The sequence below is a fragment of the Rhinolophus sinicus genome, linkage group LG07 (genome assembly GCF_036562045.2).
Source record: "Rhinolophus sinicus isolate RSC01 linkage group LG07, ASM3656204v1, whole genome shotgun sequence".
Classification (NCBI taxonomy): domain Eukaryota; kingdom Metazoa; phylum Chordata; class Mammalia; order Chiroptera; family Rhinolophidae; genus Rhinolophus; species Rhinolophus sinicus.
Window position 1 is genome coordinate 73,039,116 of NC_133757.1, and position 10,139 is coordinate 73,049,254.

The 10,139-nt window shown below is 61.1% G+C and overlaps 1 protein-coding gene across 2 annotated transcripts; it reads right to left on the reverse strand.

Moving 5' to 3' along the window:
* Positions 1–49: 49 nt before the first annotated feature.
* Positions 50–9,847, reverse strand: MAP2K7 (mitogen-activated protein kinase kinase 7). 2 transcript variants are annotated; one of them, XM_019711938.2, is made up of 12 exons: positions 9,581–9,847; positions 7,817–7,864; positions 4,574–4,715; positions 4,337–4,403; positions 4,120–4,233; positions 3,929–4,048; positions 3,700–3,807; positions 3,436–3,615; positions 3,256–3,336; positions 3,010–3,152; positions 2,396–2,441; positions 50–2,264 (listed from the first exon to the last, which is right to left on the reverse strand). In XM_019711938.2, the coding sequence occupies exons 1-12, from the start codon at positions 9,702–9,704 to the stop codon at positions 2,130–2,132; spliced, it is 1,308 nt and encodes a 435-aa protein (XP_019567497.1). In that variant the 5' UTR covers positions 9,705–9,847; the 3' UTR covers positions 50–2,129. The 2 variants fall into 2 exon arrangements, with proteins under 2 accessions (XP_019567497.1, XP_019567498.1); XM_019711939.2 differs by lacking the exon at positions 7,817–7,864 and having other exon boundaries at positions 9,581–9,842.
* Between the last annotated feature and the right edge of the window lie 292 nt (positions 9,848–10,139).

Here is a 10,139-nt window from a genome sequence, read left to right on the forward strand (position 1 = left end):
CAGTCTCAAGCCACACCCTGCCAAGGCCCAGGTCACACCACAGACTCAGTGGAAGAAAAGGGAGGGGTTTTATTTTCAAGCGTCTAAGGATTTACAAACAAGGATGTTTCATTTTAAAAAGGGAAGGGGCAATACTGGCAGTCTGAGAAGGGACTGTGGGCTGATGGGCTGGGCCAGGCCGCCCCAGGCCCGTGCCTGCCTGCTCTGCCCTCTGCCTGGTTGAGGATGGCTGGTGACTGGAGACAGAGGGGAGGGGGGAACATGGGACAGGTAGGGGGGAGAGGCTCCCCCAGAACTCCCACTTAACACCGAAGGGGAGGGGGGCAGGCAGACACACACTCACAAAACAAAGTTAAATAAAAATAAACTTGGGCAGCAGGCCTTGGGCCTTTACTGGCCCTGGGACCAGCCACTTGACCTTCTAGCTACCGGCAAGGCCCCCTGGGGCTGGGACCCACAAGGGAGGGTAGAGTCAGGACTGTGGGCACCAGACCCTGCCCCCATCCCCTCACAAAGGGGACTGGGGAAAGAGAGGTGGCTGTACCCCGGGGACCGGGATTGGGGGAGCAGAGAGAAGACAGTGGAGTACTTTTTAAACATGCGGCCTTTTGTGACTATTAAGAGTAACAAGAGTCGATAGGCTAGAGGTTACAGTGATGCTTATGCTAAGACTAGACTGCGCCAGCTACGTCCAGCGAGGTTCCTCACCTTTGGCGTTGGTTGCTTTTTGTGTTTTTTTGTTTGTTTTGTTTTGTTATTTTGTTTAGTTATCCACTTGATTTGCATGCATCACCAACAAAAAGGAAACACACCCCCTCCTGCTCTGGCTGCTGCAGAGGGCTGGGGGGAGGGGGCACCGTGGCCCAGCCTCTAGGGAGGCTGGGGACTGGCCAGCTCTGGGGGAGTTGAGGGGCACTCAGGGGCACTGTGAAGGCGTGGCTGCCTTCACATGCCCAGCCCTCAGCCTGCCTTACCTCTGTCCCTGTCACACTTCCTCAAACCCCCACATCCACTCCCTGTACCCTTGATTCTGACTCCCTGGGCCCCGTGGCCCCCATCCCTCCTCCCTGCCACACCCATATTGCTGCCTTCCACCACACCCCACACACAACTTCCCTGAAGACCACCTGGTGTGGCCGCGGCCCTGTGGGCTCCCTCCACACCCCGAGATCAACTCACCGCCCCCGCCCCTAAGCTGTGGCCAGTCTCCAGCCCTGAGGGAGGAGCCCCCACCCCCAGTGCCCACCTTTGGGACTAGTCTCCCCAGGCTAGGCTGAGGGAGGCACAGTGGCCCAGGCCCCAATGGCCCGGCCCCCCGGTGCCCACAGGTGGTTGGGGGCTCCACCACAAGCAGCTAAACATGACTTTGGTAAAAGTTTCTGAAGGTACCGACAAACCCCATAAGAACAAGCTCTTCTTCCTCCCCCCACCCCCCCAATACCCCCCCAAGTACAATAAAATACAATAAACTCCAAAAAGGACCCCCTGAGATCAAAGAGAGAGAAGGAGCAGCTGGGTGTGCTGCAGTCACAATGCCCAGCCTGCCTTCCTGGGGCGAGGACACCAGCTGAGGGATTCGTCCCTCGCCACAGACCTAAGTGGACCCAGGGGTCCCATCGGGGGTGGCAGAGCCCAGGTATGGGCCAGGAGAGAGGCAGAGGCAGGGAGGGAGATGGGGAAAACCAGAGGCACTGAGGGAGGTGACAGAGGGAAATGAAGACAGGGAGCATGTGCGCCAGAGAGGCAAAGGGGACAGCATGGGGCAAGTGTGGGAAGGTACAGGACAGGCGACTCTCTCCTGGCCCCTGGGGGCCACCCCAGCCCAGAGGTTATGACTGAATAAATAGCGAGTCTGCTCGCGGCCTGCTGTCTTCCGTTCACAGTGTCTGTCGGGGGGGACGCATACAGCTGACCCCAGGACTGGAAGGGCTAGTCTGGTGGGCCCATCTGTCCACGGCTGCTGGGCAGGCAGTCAGGGGTGGGTTGGCGTCCCCTAATTTCTGTCCTCAGCCCTTGGCGGCCGTCCAGGTCCCAGGTCTCCCCTGATGGGCAGCTGGGTGGCCGGGTAGGGAAGGGGGGCCTGTGGCCATGTCCCCGGCCCCCCAGTGGGCATGGCCGCCGCCACGCGGCTACCTGAAGAAGGGCAGGTGATGCTGGCTCAGGACTCCGCTAGTCCGCGGTGACTCGGTCTTTGCCATGACATCCTTGAACCAGGACGCCACGTCCACCTCCAGCGTCTCATAGCGCTTGATGAAGCTATGTTCCTGTGGGGCCCAAGGGGGGAGCTTAGGACAAGGGCAGCTTCCTGGCTGGCCTCGCCCAGGCCCTGGGTGTCCAAATGGGCAGGGGAACGGAGCAACGCTGGGGCAGGGCAGGAGGGGCCCCAGGTACTCACAAGTAGCTTATTGTACTTTGGTCTCTTTCTGTGATCTTTAGTAAGGCTGGAAACAGAGAAGGGAAGGGAGGGAAGTGAGAGCCTGGAGGGGGGCTCAGCTGACCTACCAGCTGAGCCAGGGGTCTTCAAGAGCCGCAGGAAGGAGCTGCTGCGTCCTCCTGGCCCTGTGCTGCCAGCTGGGACACCACAGACAACCCGAGGCCTGCACCCACCTGGGACGGGGCCTAAACCAGGTTGAGGTGCCCATGGAAGGGGGGGGCTCCCCCAAGGGAGAATCCAACATGGACTCCTGTCTGCACAATTCTGCTTGTTGGTGCAGGACACTCAGAGCCCCCTTCCCTGGGACCCCTCTGCTGGTTTACAACCTTCTGAGGCGGAGCCCCAGGCCACCTGGCCAAATGCCCTCAGGGCCAGATCCAAACCCAACTCGTGACTCCCAGGGCTCTGGCTCCAGCTCCTACCTGCAGCCCCGGCCCTGAGCCCTTCTGGTCCCATCGGGGGGCGGGGCCTCTCAATCCCCATCCGGCCCCGAACCTCCCCTGCTGCCTTGAGCTGGGGGCCACACCTGACCTGCCTGCCTCCTGGAGTGGAGGGCCGGGGCAAGGGCTCCTCACCAGTCTTTGACGAAGGACTGAAAGTCCCCCGAGAAGTCCATGTGACCAGGCAGGAGCGGGGGCTCTTCCTGCAGGACCTTGGTGAGGACCTCAAAGTCTGTCTTGCAGTTCTTGTATGGAAACTGTCCTGTCGCCAGCTCCACCTGGGGAGACATGGGCTGGAGTGGCCAGGAGCCTGTCCTCCTCGCTGCCCTCCCACACCCTGAGAACAGGTCACCCCAGCCCTCAGAAAACCCCCCAACTCACCAGGGAAATGCCCAGGCTCCACACATCCGCCCGGATGTCATAGTCTGGCTTGGTGGGGTCCGGGGGATCAATGCGCTCAGGCTGCGGGGTGGGGACAGCGGGAGGGGAGGATGAACCCATGGCCGGGTGGGTGTGCTGCCCGGGCCTCCACGCCCACCTGCTGGCTGGGCCCCCACTTACTGCCATGTAGGCGGCGCAGCCCGCACTGCGAGTTTTAGCTTTGGAGTCGACAAGGCGGCCGCTGATGCCAAAGTCACAGAGCTTGATCTGGCCCCGCTCATCCAGCAGGATGTTGGAGGGCTTGACGTCCCGGTGGATCACGCCGTGCTTCTCCTTCAGGTAGTAGAGCGCTTTCACGATCTGCAGCAAGGAGAGGGAAGTGCACCATGTGGGGGGACAGAGCCTGGGGGCCGCCTGCCTGGCCCAGTCCGCCTGGCCACTTACCGCCACAGTCATTTTGCCCAGGATCCGCTCAGGGATGGGACCCTGCATCCGCTTCTTCAGCTTCTCGGCACACGTGCCCATGAGCTCCATGGCAATGAAGACATCCGTCTGCAGGGGCAGCAGGCGCAGTGTGGGGCGGCCACACCCTCCTGCCCAACCCAGACAGGCTCCGGTTCCCAGGACAGGGGACAGGGCTCCCTGGGGAAGCCACAGAGGGCGGGGGGCTCACGTTAGTGATGAAGGTTCCAAAGCACTGCACGATGTAGGGGCAGTCGTGGCTCTTGAGCACGACGTCCAGGTCCATGAGGATCCGTTTGTTCTCGTCCTTATTCCCCGAGCGCCGCATTTGCTGCATGGGAGGAGGGGGCTCAGCGTCAGAGCTGAGGGGCTCGGGGCCACCCGGGTAGGGCGGGGCCTCACCTTCACAGCGATGACGTGGCCTGTCTTCCGGAAGCGCATCTTCCACACCTGGCCGCAGGTGCCACTGCCCATCTCCCCCAGGTTCTCCAGGTCATTGATTTCTGCCTGGTAGCGCTGGTGAGGAGAGCCAGAGATGGGGGTCTGCCTGGCCACTGCCTCCCATAGACCTAGACCTGCTGTGTCCCGCCTACCCCTCCCCGGGAGGCAGGGGCAGTACCTGGCCCCCGATGGTCAGGTAGCCTGTCTGCTTCATGATCTCCTGCAGCTTCTGGTCAATTTCGATGCTGGGGGAACAAAGGGTGTGGGTGGAGGGGGGGTCCTGACCAACCTGAGGCCACCCCAGCCCCTAACACGCAGGGGTTCCCACAGGTTCCGCCACCTTCTCCTTAGGGCCGGCCCTCAGCTCCCCACAATGACCCCTCACAGGCCAGCTGGCCCCACTCCGAAAGCTCACCTCTCCATGCTGCGGGGTGTGAACAAGGTGGATGGGAGCCCCAGCATGTGGCGGGGCCGGGCAGGGGGCGTGGGGTGCTGCGGGGAGCTCTCGGAGGATGGTGAGCGGCTGCCGCCATCATTGGCCAGCGGGAGCTGCAGGGCTGGGGGGGATGAGAGTCAGGGGCGGGGAGGGGGTCAGCGCCCAGCAGTCTCTGCCTTCGGGGACTGGGGACTTTGGTCTTTTCCTCCCGACACCCTCAGGTAGGCTGGCACAGACCCCCCCACCCCCCGCAACTGGTGGTTGGGAGGAGCTGAAGTCTCCCTTCCCAACCCCGGATCACTCTCAGGGTGCCTCTCCCATCCTCCTGCCCTGGAAGGAGATGGAGTGGGGATGGCTGGGAATGACGGTCCCCAGAGGCCGAGGGTTTGTCCCCAAGTCTATGCTGACAGAAACAAGACCCAAAGGCTGATGGCATCCCAGCCAGGCAGCCTCCCTGCTGGGTTCCTTTCCTCCCCCACCTCTGCCCAGGACACAGGCCCAGGGCTACAGTGTCCACGCTGAGGACTCTGTAAGGACTGCCTGCGAGGCTCAGCCTGGGCTCTGGTCCTGTGGGCAACACTGAACTTGGCTGCCCAACAGGAGTGAGGCGGACCACACTGGGGAGACAGTGGGCAAGGGACCCAGGCTTCTAGCTGCTCCACGTTCTGTTCCAGGGTCAGGGAAGGCCACCCTCTGGCCAGCAGGCTCATCTGTGAGCCTCCCAGCCCAACCTGCAGAGCTGGGGCCAACTGGGACAGGGACAGGATCCCAGGCTGGGCCTGTGTCCTGTGGGTGATGGGTTCTGGCTGGCACAGCCCCTCCAGGACTGACAGGATTTGAAGGAGGTTCTGGGCCAGGCAGGGGATTGGTTCTTTCCAGCAGCCTGCATGCGGACGGCTTGGGCATGCTGCAGGCAGGCAGGCAGGCAGCAGGCAGGCAGCGAACACCCCAGGACGGGCAGGCAGCGTTAGGGGATGAGAGGGCAGGAGAGAGACAGACAGACGGGGGCCAAGACTGGGGCCCAGCTGCTCAGAGGAGGCACTGCAGAGACAGGCCAGAGAGAAGCCCAGACAGGAGAGCAGGTTCCCTGAGGGACTGGGAGCCTCCCTTGGCTGGCCTGGCAACAGAGTAGAGGAGCAGAAGTCGGTATGGCCTCCAGAGGAGACAGATGATCCTCCACTGAACCCTCATACCCAGAGTCTCTGGCACGCCAGAAGGGGGTCCCTGACACGCCAGAAGGGGGTGCCTGGCTGGGGAAGGCACTGGCTAGAAGCGCCCTCCCAGGTTTACCTTCCCACGGAGAGCACCTTTTCCTCCCCCAGTTTTGCAGGCACCTGGTAACATGGGCCCAGTGACTGATGGGTAGACCAACAGGTATGCTTGAGTTGCTGGCAGCCAGGCACTTTCCTTGCCCTGCTGGCCCAGGACCCTGACCCCAGCCTGAGTGAGGGGGCAGGTATATGACCCTGGCCTGCAGGTCTAGAAGGAGTACGAGTCTTGCTAGGGCCTGGCAGGAGTAGAGGAAGAGCTCTGGGGACCCCGGGGACACAGTTGGACCCAGCACCCTCACCTCCATGCCCCCTCCCACCCCAAACTTTATAACGTCTCTACACCTCTGCCCTGCTGTGGCCAGAATCAGTACTAAGCCCTCTCTCTGTAGCTCAACAACCTCACCTTGTACTCCCCCTGAACCTGGACTCTCTTGAGATACTGCCAGGTTCTCCCTGGGCGGGGGGCATCTGAGCCCCTTTTCTGTCCTGCACCAGCAGCTCTCTGGGGCAAGGAACCACACCCCTACCCCCTCCACACTTCGGTGTCCTGTGGGTGCCCTCCCTTGAACAGGCCACTGGGCCTCTTGAGAGCTGCCCCAGAGCCCAGGAAAGGGCTGCAGGGGTACAGAGGTTTCCAGCCAGCCCCCCAAACTGAAGCATGGTGGGGATTTGAGGGGAGCAGGTGGGGGAGGGTGGAGATACACAAAGGCCCAGAGAGATCACTGAGGAGGTAATGGGCCATATAGTAGATCAGGCGGTCAGAGGGAAAGCATGAAGATGAATGAGAGAGAGAGAGAGAGAGAGAGAGAGAGAGAGAGACAGAGAGACAGAGAGACAGAGACAGACAGAGACAGAGAGAGAGAATGAGAGAGAGATATGAACGAATGAATAAATGAATGAATGAATGAGAGAAAACAAGAGGACATGGGGGCTGTCAGGAGCCACAGCTGTACCAGGCTGTCAGTCAGCAGAGGTGCACGCGCACACACACACAGGCATGGCACTAACCCCCATACACATGCAGATGGGCAGATGATACACCACGGAGCCCCCAACACCATCTTACACATACACACACACACACACACAATTACACACACTCAACTGCCCAACCTATCCCACTTACACACAAGGACCAACATGACCAGACAGACCCCCAGCCCAGTCTCTCACACACCACCCGACCCAACGCATGGGCACATCCCACATACACCCATTCCAGCCAGACCCGCTGGCACCTGTACTCAGGCCTTGGCAGGGCTGTACATGCTCCCCGCACCTCCCACAAGACTGCTCAAACACCACCTTCCCCAGAGGCTTCCCCCACAGTCCCCCTATAGAACCCCCAAGCCTGCTCTCCTCTGTCTTTCCCCAATACTTGTCGCCTTCTCCAGTTCTCCCGTCAGGATGCGCTCACTGTTCTCACCCCCTCCAACCCCTAGTGGGGCAACAGCTGCACAGAGGGACTTGGTCGGTTCTGTTCACTGCTGATTCCGAGCCTAGAACAGGTACAGCACCCAGGGGCCAAGACATGTTCCCTGAATTACTGAAATGGATGCACAGGCACAGCCAACCTGCTGGCCCCCCTTTCTCTCCCTCTCACTTCTACACACGCACGCACGCACACACACACACATGCATGACCCCCTCATAGGTGACAGACTCCCAGTCAGTGAGGGAGCCCAGGTCCTCCACCAGGGGTCCAAACCTGCACCCAAGAGGCAGGGAGGAGAGAGGACATAGGAAGAGGCCAGGTGGGCCTGATGTTGACCATAGGGAAAGAGAAAGTGAGGGAGTGAAAGGGACAGTGAGTGAGGAGATGCGCACGCACGGGCGCTCACACACACAGAGCACGGGGTGGGGGGGGGTAGGGGGATGGCATTCTGCGGCTAGGGCAGCGGTTAGGTCAATGGTGCAGATGTCCAAGCGGCGATGATAAAAAGGCTGGTACCTGCTCGTTGGGACGGGGCAGGAGCAGGGCTTAGAGTGATCACAATAACTGGATGGGGAAAAGGAAGAAAAAAAACAACACCACGATAAATCACAACAGAAACAACCGATTTGTCCAAAAGAAAAGAAATCAAATCATAACGAGGAGGAGGGGGAGGCACGAGGCACCAAACTGCAGAGATGGGTAGAAACCGACAGATGGGAGGACTGGCAGGATGGGATGGAGCTGACGCTGACACACACAGATGCCTGGAGGGGGCTCCTCAGGGGCCTGCCCGCCTTGGGTCTTGCCGTGCCTTGCTCTGCACCTGGGACAGCCACCCCTGTAGGGCACCCCACGCCCTGTACCCAGCGCTGTCTTGTCCATGCTGGAGCTGGGAGGTGGGGGTGGCACTGCAGAGCTTAGTAGAAACCCTCCAGTCCTGGCTGGGTTCCTACCCCAGGGAGTGTCCAACGCCAGCATTACCACCTTGGGGCTTTCTCTGTGCCCCCAAAAGACCCCCTCAGTGAGGCACCCACACTGACCCACGTCAGAAGAGAGATGGGGAGTGGACCCTACACACAGATGGCGGGGGGCAGGTAAGGCTATGATGGTCAGGCTAGGTGAGTAGGGGGTGGTTGGGGAGTACCCAGATACAGGGATGTCTTCCCCCTCCTGTCAGGATGACCCCACAGTTGCTACATAAAGTGTCATGGGGATGCTGTTCTTCAAGTCTGTGGGCAGCGTGAAATCTGATGCCCTCCAGCTGAGAGGAGTTCGGGTCTGTGGGACATAACAAGGATCCTAGATGTGGTCATAGTGAGCCCAGGGGGGTCAGCTCTTGATTCCAGATGACAAGATGACAGGAAGGTAGGTGCTGAGATAGTGGAATTAGAGGGGAGGCGTATGTGTGCTGGGATGCTAGATACCACCATATGGGCCTCAGGTGTCCTCAGGCTAGGTGGGTAGGGGTATGTGGCGAAAAGGAAGTTACCTGAGCCCAAATGACAAAGTCTCCAGGTTGGGGGCTGGGTGTTTTTGAGGGGCCAGCCACATTCACAAAGATGGTGGCAGTGAAACTAATGAGGGCATGAGGGGGCCTGGTACATGTGAGTAGAATGTGTGCCGGAGCGGTGCTGCTGAGCTCAATGACAAGAGCGCACTTCGGAGAAGGGATCACCAGACACAGTCACAGGGAGTGGGAGAATCATCTTGGTCAGAGGGATAAGGGGGGTTATGTGTGCTCAAGTGACCTGAGGTGTCCCCCGGACAAGTGTGAGTGAACCATCCCTTGAACCCGGATGACAAAGACCCAGGCGTGGAGTGGGGGTAGGTAGGGGCCTCTTGACACAGTCACCGAGATAACGGGAGCCGAACCATCTGGTCAAAAAGGATGTGTATGTGTTTGCGGAGGACGTGGATTTGGTCACGGCCGATTGGATTGGGTAGGGGGTGCACGGCTCACACTAGGTGGCAGAGACTCCGAGGATCACGATGATGGGGGCGGGTCATCAGGTGGGGTCCTCGCCTGGAGCCAGGTAACTAGCTTCCCAGGCCCCGTAAGGGGGAATCACCCAGGCCGGGTGAGAGCCGCCCGGGAGCTTGCCAGCACCCCGCCCCCCGGGTTACCGTGACCCTCGCGCCGCGCGACGACAGCGGGGAGCGGGGGAACGGACCGGAGAAGCAAGAGCGCCCCGGAAGCGGGGGCGGGGCCTGGTGGGGGCGGGGCTTCCCGCGGCGAGCGCCCCGCCCCACCCGCCCCCTCCCCCATGCCGCCGTGCTTACTGGGCCTGGGCCGCTGGGGGCTGATATCCAGGTTGAGGTCGATCCTCCGCCGGGCCTCGCGGTTCTCTTGCTTCAGCTTTGCTTCCAGGCGGGACAGCTTCTGCTCCAGGGAGGACGCCGCCATCTTCCCCGCCGCCGCCGCCGCCGCCGCCGCGCACCGCCCGGCCGCCCGTCAGTCCGGCAGACAAACACCGCACTGCGCCTGCGCCCGGATGACCCCGCCGAGCCGCCGTTTCGCCCCGCACAGCGCATGCCCATGGTGCGCACCCGCCCTTCCCTCGTGCGAACCTTCGCGCGTGCGTGCCTCGTCCCAGCCAGAGGGATGACACCACCTAGAGTTAGCGGTTGGCAACGTGCAACGTCTCTGCCGTGATGCGCACGCGCGAGTTTCCCGAACTCTGTGGTGAACGGCGCTGTGTGGAAACTACAATCACCGTTCTGCAGAGAGCGGTGGGCGGGGAAAGGCGGACAAGCTTAGAGAGGAGGTCTCGCGCCTGGCGTCTGCTGCGCATGCGCATGCTCGGCGGCTCGTTCTTGGGGAGTTGTGGAGGTTGGTCAC